Below are 17103 nucleotides of genomic sequence, written 5' to 3'. Positions count from 1 at the left end.
CAATTCCCATATTTATGTTAAATGTGTGAAAGCTTGATAAAAAACATATTTTAATAATTAACTCTATATGTGTAGAACTGTAACATGGTTCCCCAGTTTTGCAATAATAGGGCCCTATAAAATTGGTTTTATTTTTTTCTAAATTTTTCCACATTAATTTTATAAAATTCCTTTTTTTTTAAAAAAAAAATAAAAAAAAAAATATTAATAATTTTTTCAGAAAACATTAGTTTTTAACTTTTGCAAGAAAAAAATACTAATAAAGAAAACCATAATTAAACAAATGTATTTCAAAAATAAAAAAAATAATTTAAAATGAGTAAGGTAAGGTAGATATAAGTTGTACTGACATGGATTATTGTGACTGTTCCTTTTTAATTATCTTTGTTATATAAAGATGTATGAGAGCAGCATTAACGTCACCCAATTTCCCCTCAGGGATCAATGGTTTACTGAATCTGAGTAGGTTTATTGATTACATTTTGATCATCTTTCTAAAATTATTTTGATGACATAATTCCGGACCATAATGATTAAACAAAAACAAATGAGCGCAAGGATGCATCAGTTATTTCACCACTAGGGGCCAGAATATTTGATAGTATTAGATGCTATATTTATCATTAATTTACAATGTTTCAGACTCTACAATCCCTGGCAACGGTGGTCTAGTCCACAACAACAGAACAACTTTATCCACAGATCTTCTGTAGCTCTGATAAAATGTTGTTCAAACACTCTGAGCAGGTGAAGCTACTCATGTTTTCGCGGACGGAGCTTCACATGCACAATAAAGTTAGGGGGCACTGGTCGGCTCTGAATTTAGGAGTCAGTGATGATTTGTGTAGTTTTTAGCAGTTTAGACGGTGTTTCGAGTGGTTTAGGTGGTGGTTGAAGAGGTCAGAACTGGAGGGGGGCAAGTGATACACCTAATGAAATAATTCCCCATTAAAAAAAATGTCCTTTGCCTCACGGTGATGACATTTCATCCACATTCTCTCAATTTCCGCATTCAACAGTGGATTGCGTTTTCATTGGTCGATTCCGTATGCACCTCCATTAACATAGATTTTATAGGGCCCTACATTAAATTATAATTGACAATTTTTATAGAATTTTCACTACAATTACAAAGTCAATTATCTAAACTCAATTACAACGTATTTACGATTACAACAGCAACAGATTTTACAAATTACAAATACAATTATAATTACACCATAATTGTAATTAATTATCAACTACGTGATTAGAATTATAATTGACCCCAACCTTGGCTTCGTCTAATAAACAGTTGCCACAATATGGGATCATCGCAAAGTTAAAGTAACAAAAGTGGCTCCTTGAAAAAAGATGTTCTGTGTTTGTGCGTGACACACACCAGGTATGAGCTTTGGGCAGATTGTTGGCGTTAGCATCAATCTGGTGAATAGTGAAGAGTCTTGGCCCTGCAGCTCCTGCAAACACATTAAACAATGATAAATCATAACACATGTGATATTTACTGGTAAAACACAAATGCATGTAATACATTTTCAACAATTATACCAACAATCAGCCATAACGTGTCTACGATGACAGAGGTAAAGCGTGTTTGAGTTCCAGATAATGGTGGGTGGAGTACTAACCCTGTAAAGCCTTGAAGCCCTGTAGTGGGACTCTGGACGAGCCGGTGACGAACTGCAGCAGGCGAGCTCTCCTCTCCTCATCAAACGACTCCACGGCTTTCCAAAACCACTTCACCACGTTGCTGTCTGGAGTGCAGTGCTTCAGACGTGTGTTTGACTTCCAGTCAGAGATGTCGATCTTTCCCAGTCCGCACACGATCAGCTGAGAAGCAGAACCAAACTCAAGTTAACATCTCCCAATAATATAAACTCAAGACTTTAAAAGAGTGAAGTGTGTGAAGGAGTTGAATCCGTTCTGTTCTTTAAGGAGCTGATTTTGAAAGCTAATTATTTTGATGTAGTTTTTAAATAAAAATTGCATATTTAGTTTTATTTTTTATCTAATCATAAATCAATCAGAAAAACATTCAGATTGGGTGTGGTTGCAGTTGCTCACACTTTATTCTACTAAAGAGTATTTTGGAGACATTACTTTGATTTATATTTAATAACCTTTAGTATTCTCCTGATAGTCAGGGAATCCCCAGGATTTGTGAAAAAATGATCATTCATTTTATGTTTTTTACTGCTAACGGGTGATGAAGCCCCAAACCAAAGAATGAGCCCACACACATTTCTCCCTCTCGCCTTGAACAGATTGTGTGATACATTTTGGACTGCTGTTCTGGGGCTGATTTTCCGTGCAGTTCTGCAGACGTGGTGTTAAATGACGCCGATGGCGATGTCAAATGACGCTAGTGCGCATTCTATAAATAAAAAAGAATGAGTAGAAGACAGCTTGAAGACTGAAAGACAACAAGTACATTGGACTAAACTACTGTTTGGTTCCACAGATGCATGCAGAGGCATGATGACTGCAGTTACACGAACGACCGTGGTGTTACTATGGAGTCTGATTTCTAGATCCTGCCCTATACTCCTTTGATAATCACAAGAGATATCGGTTTGGTATTTGGCACAATTCACTAATAAATAAACAAATAACAATAGTAATAATAATAATTGAAATTAAATGTTCTTTCGGAGGCCTGTCTCTGGATGCTGCATCCCTACATCAATCTCTGCATTTCCTGCCAGTGTAGGAGCTTCTTAATGACAGCTGATTTGATCAATATCATGACATTTAGGAGTCAATGTTTGAGTTCTATATTACTGAATATAGGAGCAAGTCATTTTTATAAGAGTCATTAACATGAACTAGCAGCAAACACAACATCGCAACAACCACAGATAAAACAGCCCATATGGACCATGTGAGGGGCCCTCAGGAGCTCTTGTCACCAATGAGCTCCATCTAAAATCTGATTTACTTTCTAGGATTCAAACTCACAAAGGTAAACACATATCAGAGAAGTAGTTAGTGCTGCACATGATAAAGTTTTCGTATTAAAGGGGACATATCATGCTAAATCCACTTTTTTAGCCCTTAAAGTAATTTTGTTGTATATTTAGAGTGTTTAGAAGTACAGAAAAGTTCAAATTAGTCTCTTCAGGTGCTCCGTTGATATCTTTATATTCTGTTTTGGTCATATTTTTCAATCTGTTTCGATTTTTCGATTCTCTATTTCGTTTTTTTAACAATAACATCACAGTATTTGCAGCGGAACTGCCAAATTAGGACATCGACTCCAGGCCCAACACTTCGAGCAATCCGCCATTTTTATTTCTCGCTTTTATTTTGTAGTCAAGCTCAAGGATGCCGAAGTTACGAGAGGATAAGTCAAAATGTTAGCTCGGTGCTTGTGTTAGCTCACTTGTTAGGGTTCTGCTCGAACATGTAAGGCTGGATGGACAAGTCTTCCGTTGTTGACATTTTGTAAATAACGTGTGAATAAACATTTTCTGCGCCGCTAGACAATCGTATCTCTTCGATCAAACAACAAAAATGGCCAAACGGTTTGGAGTTGAACCGAGTGTCACCTCTGCAACCTGGAGAGGGGGCGGGGTATGAAGTGTCTCATTTGCATTTAAAGAGACCGCACCAAAACGAGTTGCTCTTAGCAGCACATCAGAAAAGGGGTAGAAAAGGGGCCTGTGGAGCTATAATAATGAGGAATTCAGACCCAAGCATTGCATTTCCGCTTTATATAGACCACAACTGTATGATTTATATGTAAAAAGGAAGGATTTAAAAGCATGATATGTCTCCTTTAAATTGACCATCTTTAAATGTTTATTTTCACTGAAATATTGTGACAAATGTTTTAAAATGTTGCGGATCTGGTGTATGATCAGTAGTATGTTATACAACCTCTGGCAAAAATGATGGAATCACCAGCCTCAGTCATTTCATTTTGTAGAAAATAAGTTGCTTGATCTAAGAAGGCACTTGTTATTGACTACCACAATTTTTTTCTTTTGATTTATTTTAGTGTTTCTTAAAGCCAGAACGTTGCCATTTTAAATGACTTTAGTTTTGTGGCATGTCTGTGATCTACTTTTTTTCCTACAAAATTAAACAACAGAATTAACATTCTCCAAGACTGGTGATTCCATATTTTTTTGCCAGGAGTTGTGTATATGATGTACATAAAATACATTTGCGTAAAATTTGACATATTTGTTTAATTTTACAAATGTTACAGTTTAGTTCAAAGTTGCTTGTTAGCAAGTAAAATAGGAAAATGATAATTTTCTATGAAATGTAATGAAAACACAATTGCTTGAATTAGGAGAAAAAAAGTGTTTTTTGAAACATTTCCGACCTTTTTAAATTACTGCTAGCCTTCCTTATTATCTTAGCCTCTAAATACTATAAAACCATGAACATTTAGTATTTAAAAAGTGCTTTTCTAACTGGTAGCCCTTTGGACTACCCAGTACTTATGAAGTAGCTCACAGATTCAGAAAGGTTGGTGACCCCTGATGTAATAAATATGAATCTCTCTAGTTCCTGCTCTGGCTTTAGTTGTTTTCTCTTCTTTTACATTTCCATGTTTTGTAAAGAGACTAAAACTAGTTTCCAAAAGTGTTGTCTGTCTTTCATTTTAAAACAATTTTCTGTAACAATAATTGTTAAAGGAATTATTAAACATAAAATGTGGTTTCACCTCGAGTTCTTTCTCATCAAAGGATTTCAGCAGGTGCTGGGGAATGACCTCGTTGAATCCTTTCTGCAAAGCCAGAAACTGAGCCTCGATGCCATGAAGGAAACGCCAGTTCACATATAACCTGCAGGAAGGAAAGTAGGAGAAAAGCTGCATTTTCTTTTCATCTAAATAATAAATCACTGAGAAGAGAAAAAGGTTGCTGGTGCTCGTTTCTTCATACCTGACATACTCCTTCTTGGTGTCCTCTGTCACAGGGATACTTTTGCCGTTAGGCTTTAACTCATGTGGAATGATTTCCCCATAGGCGTTGTGCTCAACACAGAAAGTGTGATCTAGGACACCAGTGATGTCATTGTCCCTGCGCAAAGACAAACAATCCACTTTTAAACAAAGGGGCGTCATCATCACTCACTAAAATAATTTCACTGTTTAGGATTCAGACTAAAATTAGAAATGTACAGCTTCTTAGGCATCCAGAGAAAACATCATCAGTAAATGGACATTTACAATATTTAGAGGTGCACAGAGATAAAAACATAAGTCATATTTGATGTTGGGCTTTTACATAAGATATTATAATAAATGCACTAAAATATAAATGTAAAGATGCTAAAACAACATCATACACAAAAAAAAAACGTATACAATCCTCAACGTTTCATGAATAAAATTAATAAAAATTGTAATTGAACTTTAGTAATTGAGAACAACATTGTAAAATAATAACTATAATTTAGTTGTAATTGGAAAAAATGCTGGTTATCGTAATCATAATTGATTTGTAATTGAACATGGATAATTGAAGACATATTTGTAATTGAAAAATGTAATTGATGCCAACCCTGCACAAAGCACCAGAGCTCTGGGTTTACTATAGATGAAGACAAAATATTAGATGTCTTTGTTTTTAAATGATGGAAGAAAACTGCCTTTTTCCTTCATCAGTATGTGTGAATGTGTGTTTGCTAACCAGCTCAACAACTTTAAGCATCAGAACAACAACGTGGCACCATTAGAAAAATGAAACTCATATTTGGAGGTGGGTCTTACAGGATCCAGACAAGGCTGTTGTGGAGGTCGGGATCGACAGACTCCATGTCGTCCAGCGTGATGGGTTTCCCCAGCAGCTGCTTATAAAAGGGCAGAGTGAAGCCTCCGTCTATGTAGTGGCCATGAAACACAGCCATCCCCATGATACGACCCACAAAGTGAAAGTACGACAGGTGCTCCTGTGAAGTGCAACAAGTTGGACATTTTCTGTCACATCCCGTCAGTTTGAACCACCAAATGAAATAAAATCTTTCAGGTTCGTCAGTTTTTTCTACCATTTTAGAGCCACATAGAAATATACGGCATCAAAGGACTGTTATCTATTGCTCATCCTAAAACTTGATATACAGTAACTGGCATCCATTATATGCAATCACATACTGTAGTTGAAGTTATTATTAAAATAGTTCATACTGGGTTGACAGCAGAGTCGGGGTTGATCTGCAGGGTGTAGATGTCATCTCTGGAGTACTGAAACAGGCCGTAATATGGATTCAGCATCTCATGGGAGAGCAGATACAACCATTCCCTAAAAAAACAAGGTCAGGATCAGTTTGAAACATAGAGACCAATATACAACCCATGACTATGATGATTTTCTTTTAAAAGTCACATCTTTGTTGTTTCATATAAATGTACAAAAAACATTCAAACACACTCCAAATATAGGAATTTCTTAATATACATTCCTAGAAAACATGTAAATAGTTTCATCCACCAATCCAAATGCTCTCTTGTTTAATGTTTAAAATGTTTTTCCTGTTTTTTAAAATGTATAATAAAATTTAGTGGTGTTATAATAAAATGACCACCAATTCACAGGCGACAGGATGTTTCTCTAGAGGAAATTAGTTTGATGTTTTTCTTCTTAAACATGTCTTAATGTTCTACATTTTCCATCGTGAATGGACTAGATTTACATAGCGTCTTATAACCACACTGAAGCAGTCCCAAAGCACTTTACATATCAGCTCATTCACCCAATCACTCTCACACTGGTCGACCATTGGGAGCAACTTAGGGTTCAGTGTCTTGCTCAAGGACACGTCGACACATAGTCAGGTACTGGGATCGAACCCCCAACCTCTCGATCAGAAGACGACCCTCCACCACCTGATCCACGGTCGCTCCTTCTTCCATTATTCTTTTACTGTATGTACAGGGTTGAATGAATATTTCTACAGTTTAATCCTTCATGAATTGCTGAAATTACAATTTAATATTGTACTACCCATTTATGATTGTCTTATTATGTTAATCACATAATTCAGTTTCCAGGAGGGGCCATCTCTATATCTTTTATGTAATGGCTCCTTAACTGAAGGTCCCATACAAAGTCTGACTGGGATGTATTTAAACCCACACAAACAGACTGATATTTTACCTCGCCACCCCTCCATAGTCCAGTCCTTCTTCTCCTCTGAATTTGATCATCAGTCTTTTCCAAAGATCTTTTGGGCGCATCTTCATCACCTGCCGGTACGACTCCTGCAAATCAGCACAGTTTTGGTATCAAATACTACACTCTGATTGCAAAGGTCATCTAAAGTGCTAGCAGTTAGCATGTGGACAATTGATGAGTTAAAAGGCATCGTTAATTGTTTTTTTCTTTTAACGGCCAAGAAGCAGAAGGTGTTCCGTGTGTACATCATTATAGAGTTGAGCCTTCTGTTTAGCCTATCAAGCAAATTCAATTATTTCTATTCTACCATTTTGTCACACAGAAAGTTGGTAGCACATTAAGAAAGTAGTATTTCCACGATATGCCACCTCTTCCCCATGACCATTAACTGTTGATCAGATTAGAAAAATTGGTAAATGTAGCAGCTTTTTTTATCCTGCTGTCTGAAAATTGGTGTGGCAACTGTTAATGTGTAGATTTGTGAGATTAAACAACTATAATTCATCGGACAATATAAATGGACAGAACTGTGATCAGTCAGTTTCACATGGCAGAGAAGTTTTTAAAGGGAAGTACATGCTGCATTCAATGTAGAGCTCACTAAACCTTCATAATAAAATGTACATTATTTCTATTTTACAGACTATATTATCTTATCACATGAAAAACGCTTCTTTGATTAAATGTATGGGCAGGTGGGCAGGGAAAACCACAAATACAGTATTTGGGTCTCAGCATCACTAACAGCATATATACTGTATAATGTATGAGTGAATGAATGAATGAAAGAAAGAAAGAATTTTGTGTCTAGTGTTACGATCCATCCCACCTGGGATTATAAAACACCTAAAGCATTTTTACTAAAAATGTCTAAATCAGAACAATAACCAATGTTTCATAATGTGCTTGACTGATTAAGCTAAACCTTAGCGCAGTGCACACATTCTGCAGTGCAGTGAACACCTGACTGGGAGAGGTTATATTTGCAACGTATGACTCCATCAGTGACAAATGTAGGTCAGTCCATCAGACGGAAAAAAAAAAAATCTTTCCTAAAGGATGTCATTGTGTAAATTGAATGTTTTACATCTATCCCTAAATATTGTTTCTCTCCTGTCCCGTCAGATCCACATACCAACATGTATAGAGAATGGTCATTTTCCAACAAAACTGATTGGTCAGGAGGCGGTGCTTTTATACCTGCTGAACACTTATCCAGAACTTAACCTGCTCAGGAGAAGGTTAGCCATTTATCTTTACATGTATGCAAGAGTGGTTGTAAACCTTCAACATAGGATAGAATGGAAACATGAAATCAAGCAGTCAAGTGTCAACACTGTCATCCTCTTCCTCCACAATTGACTTTCTACATTAACAGTGCTCTGTCAAAAATAAGGAAGTCATTCAATTCCATTTTCAACTTCAGCTGTAGGGTTAAATCTAGCTTTAAATACAAACTTCTGCTCTTCTAACCCCCCTCACCGCTCCCCCACTGAAATCATTGTGAAAGAATGCTTTTCTGTGCTTAAACAAATGATTGGGGAACCAAAAAAGGAGGAAAAGGAAACTAGAATGTTATTTGTGGCATAAGAAGGCTATTCTGCCTTTCCTTGGAAATGAGAAAGCAACACCCAGACTGCTATTATTATAAATGTTTGTACTTCAAATGTCATCATTTCTTCTTCAAAACTCGATAATTTACAACAGCAGCATATTTTTCATTTCATGTAGATGTCTGCATGTGGAAGCTGCCGTTTTTTTTTTTTTTAACTCAATAGATTTACGACACGCCTATTGTGTTTGTGGTTTAGGACAGACTTTTAGATTTTTAAAGAAGAAAAATCTTGCCATCTTTGAGATGCAGGAAAGTTCCCATTAGCTACAGACAATATCACAAACATAAAGGGCTTTAGTTTTAAGTCTGAAAATTATAGCATTTCCACTCAAGCATGCAGCTTTGTGTGACTTCTTTTACCTCGAAGATTTCCTCTCGACAGACCTCGATGCGACAGTGGCCGGCCTGTGGTTGCTGCTGGGAAAGTTCCTGTCGCAGGATCTTGAGCTTCTGCACCAGGTCTCTTTTATATTTGGGCACCGTCAGACATTCAGCCTCTTCAGGTAGCTGGGCCGGGGAGAGGGCTTGTGGAGGTACACTCTGTTCCTTCATCTGAACGGGCTGACTGAAGAGATAGGAAGGAGAGCTTTACCATAGATAGAGTGGCATCCAGCTATCATTCTTATACATTGATTATTTTCATATTGGGGCTGTCATTGTCTTCAATGTATGAGGACTACGGATGGAAAGCAGACACATTTTTGACCATTTTCTTTGGCCGACAGCTGCGGGCTGAAGGTTAGTATTATGAAAATGAATCGGTCGTTTGCCAGTGTGACCATAAATTAGTATTAATAAGTATTTTATCCCAATCAGCACAATGTAAATAAACATTATTTAGCAGAAGAATATCCCATGATAATGTGAATATCTTAGAACACCACAAGGTATTCCAGCATCTGAGACAAGGCTCTGAGAGATCCATTTGTTATTCAGTAATTCAGTACAGATCGACTGATGATTATTAATGAATCAATCACTCAATTGGAGGGAAGTAATAAATAGCTAAAGCTCTTGAGAGTCTTTACCTCCTCCTGTAAAACATCATATCTGAACATAATCGTCTACATAGTATCATTTTGTATCACACTTGTAATGTTTTTCCCCACTTGGTGAGTCCATAGCTACTCTTGTAAGCATTAGTGTAACATTACTGACAATGTTACTCAGCCAAACACTGAATGTTGGTTGGAAATGAAGCGGCTGCAGCACACTGCCAGCTCTCTGCTGCCAGAACAAACTCAACTTGCGGTCTCAGTTGAGAGGTTTATTGACAGATGGCTCAAAGAATGTTTCAACGCTGGCTCGGATCACACAACATCTACCTATCCATCAAAGTAAGGTGACATGCAAAAAACAAAAGACGAACCCAAAACAAGAACAGGATATCCTGGCTTTATCTATTAATTTGCACACATATAGAGATGGACTACAAGTGCAGCTCATAATGACACCACCTGTGCAGAAACAATTCAAAAGCATTTGTGCTGCTGCTATGTTTCACAACACGAACAGATCCTATCAATCATTCAATTCAACTGCATTTTACAGATAACAATACAAAGTCATCTTATGACCGTGGACACAAAAAATAAAGACATCTTTAAATAAAAAAAACATCATTTTGTCATTTATACATAAGATGATGAATAATGATGTTGGCCATTTGTGAATATGTATATACATTGTAAACATATATATAGTGCATATGTAGTAAAGTCGGATGCCACAAGTAAGGATTATAAAAAGGCAGAATTGTTATATCGTGTCTGAACTTTTTAAAACCTATATTCTGAGTAAAGCATAGAACTATTATACAGAGTTTAAAGGACACTTCACAAACCAGGTGATCATAAGAATCTATTTTGCTGTTCAGTTGTCACGCTTAAATAGAGCAGAAATCATTTCTCTGACCTGTTGGAAGGCTGAACCTTTTTCCTCCAGTCAGCACTAGAGCCCATTACATCAGAACACACTCTACACTGGCACACATGTTTTCCTTTCATGGGAAATAACTAACTTTTATTTGAAAAAACAACTAACTTGAGGTAGATTAACCCAACTAACAATTGCGGACTGCGGGTAGAAACCAGAGCACCTGCAGAAAACCCATATTACCTCTCCACGCTCATGGGAAGAATGTGTAAACTACACTCAGAAATCCCTCAGAAATCCCTGATTGTGGCTAAAACCCACAGTCTGCCATCTGAGGCAGCACTGATTCCCTCTGTTCCATTTACCATGTCATTATAGTAAAAAATAAGGGAACACAGTCATTTCTTTAATTACAGATTGAAGGGATTTTTCCCTTTCCATTGTCACTTACAGTAAGGTTGCTCATGTGGAAATGTAGTGTTTTTATTCAGGGTTATACAAAATAACTGTAAATTTCAATGAAATTGGAATAAAAAAGACAGACGCCAGAGAAATGCATCCTGACAGAAATCGGTAAAAACCTTAATTTCACACAATTTCTGACCATTAAGTAAATGTGCACTGCATCTGAGCTGTGACACATCTCAACAATCACAAAATGCAATAATTTGAGCTCTAACCCATAGACAAGGAAGGCCTTTGACCAAATATTTGGTAAATAACCCCATCAGGGCAGAAGGTGAAGAAGAACCTTATGTGAGAAGAAAGAGATACACAAAGATGAACTAAGGTAGAGGAGGAAAGAGAGACGCTAATGAAATCCTACTTAAACGAGAGATGGGTGTAGGTGCAGCCGACACCTTTTGGCTGATTCATCTTACTCTCTGTCTCACACTTCTCTTCACGTTAACCTCAGGAAATGTTTAGGCAATTTCCTCTAAATCATTACTCCAGCTGCGTCTCTGTCTGCAGTCTGTCACATTTTTACTTCCTGTCTGGCGTCTAAAGCAAGAAGTCGATGTTGATTCCTGGTACTCCGGCCCACGTTTAACCACAACTGAGACATCAATCATTTTCGCCTTTTCTTTTTGGTTGAAGGTGGAAAACCAAACACAGACACATTCGGGTAAACATATCTTTCATTAAGAAAAGTTATTCCTGATCATCCCCCTAATGTTTTAGAGTCTGTTACACAGAGGGACCGTTGGCCTCATATTCTGACCTTTAGCACACATTTAGGAAACTCAGCGTAGGTGGAAGAATTCCACAGTATCTAAGTAAAGGTGATCTTTCTCGATCTGTCCAGCCTTCGCTGTGGTGTTGGTGGTGAGACGCCTGGGTGGGCCCCATGAAAACAGAATCCATCTTTTCCTTCAGCCAGACAGGAGCCCTAATTTTTCTGACGGAGACGCTGAGCCAGCAGTGGACTTCTTTAAAAGAAGCTACTGTCCTCCAGAAGGACTACGGTATCATAGTTGCTGTTAGCCAAACAAAAGCAGTGCACGTAGGAGCCTGAATTTGTACTGAGCGGAAAGAAATTCCCTCTTAGGTAGCAGCACGTAACCACCCACTTATTCCAGCACGCACACATTGGAGTTCTCCAGTTCTTAGACTTAAAATGCTTCTTTATCTATTTGGGCTTTCCAAACTAAACGGGTGCTGTGTTTTTCCTTTCTACGCCTGTATAATCAAGTCCTTTGCCATTTATTTTGTTGGCAGGCGCTGGGGCTCCAAGCATGTCAAAGGAACGGGTAACGGCTGCATGAGAAGAGGCTTGAAAACCACTTTGGGAAGGAGCCGAAAGGAAAACTCTCCCAAAAATGAAATAAAATGAGTTACTTTTGGCTGAAGAACATTAAAACCATATAATAAAGCACTGTCAGCACACTTTACTGCAGTGAGGCCATATTGTCATTAAAAATACATTTTGACATGTATATTTCAGTGTAAATATAGAAAAGTACATGAATGGCAAAGCAGTAACTCTTTTTTTCTGGCCAGATTTAAAAACTGACAAATGCTGCTGTGACAATTTCAGCAAAATACGATTGGGGAAAATTACAAAATGTCAAGTTTAATTCAGGCAGCTGATGATTGCATGACTGTTATTGTGAAGTACAACGTATGATGAGGGAAAAACACGCCAAAAAAAGTCGAGATCTTCAGGAGCAACGTTTTACAGAGTTGGATGACCAGAAAATGAACCTGCACTTTCATGACATCTATCCACACGTCTTATGTTTGCAGTGCAAGACAGAGAGTGCTCGCTTCTGTCGCTCAGCAGCTGACACAGGTGGCATATTATGACTGTAGACTGACTGTGGTGGGGTAAAAAAGCCTCGCCAGCTGCCCCAGCACACTCACTCTATCCCCCTCTATCCCCCTCCTCGCCCCCGCCTGGTGTGAAGAATGAAAGGAGCCTTTACCAGTCTAGCTGCTGTTCCAGCACTCATTATACGGGCTTAGACGGAGGAGAACTGGGGGCCGGGCTTGACTATTTTACTGCTCAATGCTGCAAAATAGAGTTGTACTCAATAATACTCTCTAAATAAAGTCCGCACAAAGACTTAAGTCATGCAGTCAAAATAATTAAATATAAAAATGTTTAAAAAAAGAAACCTAACTTTGCTATTTTGGTAAAATAACATTGTTTTAAAATGCAGTAAAAAAAACAGAACAATGCAATTATGCTTTCCCTCGAAAGTAATTGCAGAGCTAAAACAACAATTTAGTAACATCTAACTGATTCATTTAAATGTGAGGAATTCTCTGTACCCTAGTATGATTAATTTTAATTTACCAGACATATAGAAATGTCTTAAATCAACAGTCAATCCTTAAAACATCAAAACTTATGTTGATAAAAATGTCATGAAGATTTATATTTTGGTTGGGAAATTACCTGCTGATAGCCACCAAGCCTATATTCAGCACTACCTAAAATACAGTCAGCAAACAGTGACGTAATCAGCCAGATATGCACTGTGCGCTGCTGCAAGTGCATTAGAGACAGTGTGGTAGACCACAGGGATGCTGCTGTCTGTCTAACAACCCCAAGCCTTCATCAGTGGAGGTCACAGATACTGTTGCAGTCAAAACATGGGAGGGATTGGAGGATTTACATTCATAATTTAGTCTTTTACAAAAATGATCATGCGATGCATCATTTCATCCAATTGCAGTTGCATTTCAAACATGCTAAATCAGTGTGCCAAGTACAATTATTTTGCACTTAGGACCACTGGAATGAAAATTGCACTAAATAGGGGTTGAAAACCATGTGGTGTGCTGTATCAAAGGGAGTTGAGGGCAATGAAAGTTCAAACAGAGCACAAGACCGCTCTAAGGGTATAAAAGGCATCACTCATAATCTAAAGGCACTTAACATAGGTTTTAAGCAGCAGTAGGTAAAATAACCTTAAGGAACTATCAACCATAACTTTTTTATTTTTTAATTCAACTTTACCCAGCAGTAGAACAATATTGGGTCTTTTGAATTATACCTTGCCATTATTATTATTAACTAAGAAAAGTGTATCCATGTAAATTAAACAAAATTGCAATCAGGTTTTCCCCGCCAGATTTTCAAGCATTGTTCTGCAAAATTGCAGGCACAGGAGCACATGAAATACACAGGTTTATTAAATGAAACACATTTTGACTTATTTGATTTGCCAGAAAATACACACAAATAAGTACACATTAAGTTCTTGTAATAAAGCAATAATTCTACACTTCCTTTGACTTCTGCATGTTTCCATCAGTAACTGTGTTTCTTTTTTTTTTTAACCATCTTTAAATCAAACAATTTGGAAAGGTAATGGATGAGATGTTTTAATAATTTAATTTGCTTCAAGTTTAAACAAAAATTAAATGAGGACAGAAATAAGATAGAATGAGACAAGCTCAGCATTCTATGAGCAGCACACTCGTCTAGAAATGCATAGTTTTCTTTAGAGCTGCTTTCCACCGACTGCAATCAAAAGACCATTCATGTTTCTCTGTAGACATTTGAAGAAAGTCCGACATTAAACTAAGCAGAGAAGAGAGCATGGATCAGTCAAGAGATGCTGAGGTTACAGATTGCAGTGGTTTTTTTTGTGTACCAGATGGAAACGCATTGTGGAGACCACCAAGCTTTGAACCTTCAAGAATCATTTAAATAATATAAATTCAGCAAAACCAAACCAGAGACATTTTGCACTTAATCTTAGTGTTCCCCAGTTTTCTGAAATCCAACCGACGTTTTAGGTTTGAACAATTTTGCTTAATAAGTGAAATGAAGTAGAGAGCAAAGAAAGAAAAAAAAAACATTCTGCTGTTGTAGTACATCATAGTAAAAAGTTTTTAGTCAGGGCAATTAAAACATCTTGCAAAATACATCATTAACCAAATTGTTTTTTATTAAACAACCTGCCAGCAGACCATCACATAAAGTACTTCAAGCGACAGTAAAACTATGATCTGCTTGATATTTAAATCCAATCTTTTGTCTGCTGTGATTAAATTAAAATGGTCAAAGCCTGTACCTTGTTTATTTTGTAATTACACTATTACCGCAAATATATTTATATTTGCGGTAATTATTTGCCAGTGATGAATGGGGCAAAAGTTGTTGTGCACAGAGTAAGTACACAAAGTTGTTTTTTTGTGGCTTTTTTCTTGATTCAAAAATAAGTGCACGATAAAAAAAACTGCAGAACAAATTAGAGCTCATTATTTTTGACCTTTCAAAGTCTACTAAAGTTTTCTGGACTCCCTGAAAGTGCTCTTAAAAAGGAGCCAGACAAATGAATAATATGGCCGAGCTTCAGCTCATAATAAAAGTCTGTTCTCACACATATGAACACCATTTAACTAAATGAGCAGGTGTTCGCTTCCTAAACAAGTCTAACATGCCAGTTTTTGTTAGAGCCAAAAGTTCCACTCTGAGTTTGGATCCAAAATGCAAAGGTGAGAAAGTCTCTACATCTCTGTGCCTTCCTTTAGTGATGTGTTAAGAAAGAAGAAAGGACAGCCAGAAAACATGAAAACCTGCTTTAGCTTATCTAACATACAAGATCCATCCATGGACAGCTACACATGCTGGTGGTGAGGTGGGGTGTGGGGGGTTACAATCAGGCTAATGTATCACAATGATATTAAAGTTCAGGAACAATATACAAGGCAGCACTATGGGTATATGATTAGCATTCCTTGGCATGCAACCAAGTTGAGGAAGCTGGCTACCCTATCGGTGACTGTCAGTGGAGGCAGGTTGTTGACTGCAGCACCTTAGCCAACTGAAAGCTGGACTGAGCCAAAGATACAGTCTGTGTGACCGACAATGTCTTAAAGACAAAAAAAAATTACCTTAAAAAATAGAAAAAAAATATATAGATGTGCTATAATGCACATTGGTTGGAAAATCCTTCTGTAAATGCGCAACAATATCTTCTATGTGTGAAAACATCAGTCACTATAGGCTGAAGACTGAGTGCAAAACTGGAAATAATAAATAATAAAACAGGAACGCTGTTTATTCTTGACATGTAATCATGTGGATGCACATGTATGTCTGGAGGAATGTCTGTTTGAACGTGGTGTGTATGTGTGTGTGTTACCTGATGTTAGTGTTTTGGCTGTCCACGGGCACACGGGAGCCATTAGAGCTTGGGCTGCAAGAGAAAATAGAAAAGGAAAAGATATAAAAAAAGCTAAATGGGACATTTTTAAAAAAAATAGGAAAAAAGCAAATGATGGAGAGACAACAACAAGGCATTAGATTTAATAGAGAATACAGCAGGTACTGTATGAAAAGGCTCGGTGAAAGAACGCGAGAACTAAAAAATAGTTAAAATGCAAAAGCAGCAGAATGGAATAGAACATGAGAATAATTTGTAGCCAAAGTCCAGAGAATTACACAAAGATGTGAGAGCAGACAAAGAACAGAAGACAGAGGAAGTGATACGCAAGAAGACAACAACAACACAAAAGTGAATTGACTCGAGGCATCACATCAATCAGAGATCAGAAACAAAATTTTTAGCGTTGGACACTCCCCTCTCCTCTTTCTGTGAAGGCAGGGAGTCTTAAGATAAACGTAAACCACAGTCATTCCAAGCAAATGTCAGCTTTCCAGATGTAATCCAGGTGAGGTTAATAATTCACAGGTAGCTGAAATGCTTCACATTACGATACGTCCTCTATAAGATGACATTTAGTGCCCAGTCCATCACAGGGCACTCCCACTTACTCATATGGGCAATCTTGAGATCCCAATTAATGTGAATTGGGATGGTGGGAAAAGACAGAGAAAAACCGTGCAAGAACAGGGAGAACATGCAAACTCCACACAGAAAGGACCCAAGTGTCCACCCCATGGTTTGAACCAAGGAACTACACCACTGTAAGGGCCATTTTTGGATCAATGCTAGGTAATTTACACCATGTGGTATCGACACAGCTCCAATCAATTTTCCTCTGTTTTGGTATCTTTTTGGA

General features: G+C 37.4%; 1 protein-coding gene across 1 annotated transcript in view; it reads right to left on the bottom strand.

The window, feature by feature from the left end:
- The window catches only part of LOC114474673 (E3 ubiquitin-protein ligase SMURF2-like), a 50896-nt gene that overhangs the window by 3684 nt on the left and 30109 nt on the right, over positions 1-17103 (bottom strand). Inside the window, exons 11-19 of the mRNA XM_028465141.1 lie at positions 16224-16277; positions 9106-9310; positions 7113-7216; positions 6143-6257; positions 5729-5907; positions 4899-5036; positions 4679-4799; positions 1629-1830; positions 1382-1457 (exon numbers count right to left, since the gene is read on the bottom strand). Coding sequence (XP_028320942.1) covers positions 1382-1457; positions 1629-1830; positions 4679-4799; positions 4899-5036; positions 5729-5907; positions 6143-6257; positions 7113-7216; positions 9106-9310; positions 16224-16277 — 1194 coding nt within the window. The remainder of the gene's footprint in view (positions 1-1381; positions 1458-1628; positions 1831-4678; positions 4800-4898; positions 5037-5728; positions 5908-6142; positions 6258-7112; positions 7217-9105; positions 9311-16223; positions 16278-17103) is intronic.

Source organism: Gouania willdenowi, chromosome 1 (genome assembly GCF_900634775.1).
Source record: "Gouania willdenowi chromosome 1, fGouWil2.1, whole genome shotgun sequence".
Classification (NCBI taxonomy): domain Eukaryota; kingdom Metazoa; phylum Chordata; class Actinopteri; order Blenniiformes; family Gobiesocidae; genus Gouania; species Gouania willdenowi.
Note: the sequence above shows the minus strand (reverse complement) of the source record. Positions and strands in the feature narration are given on the sequence as shown.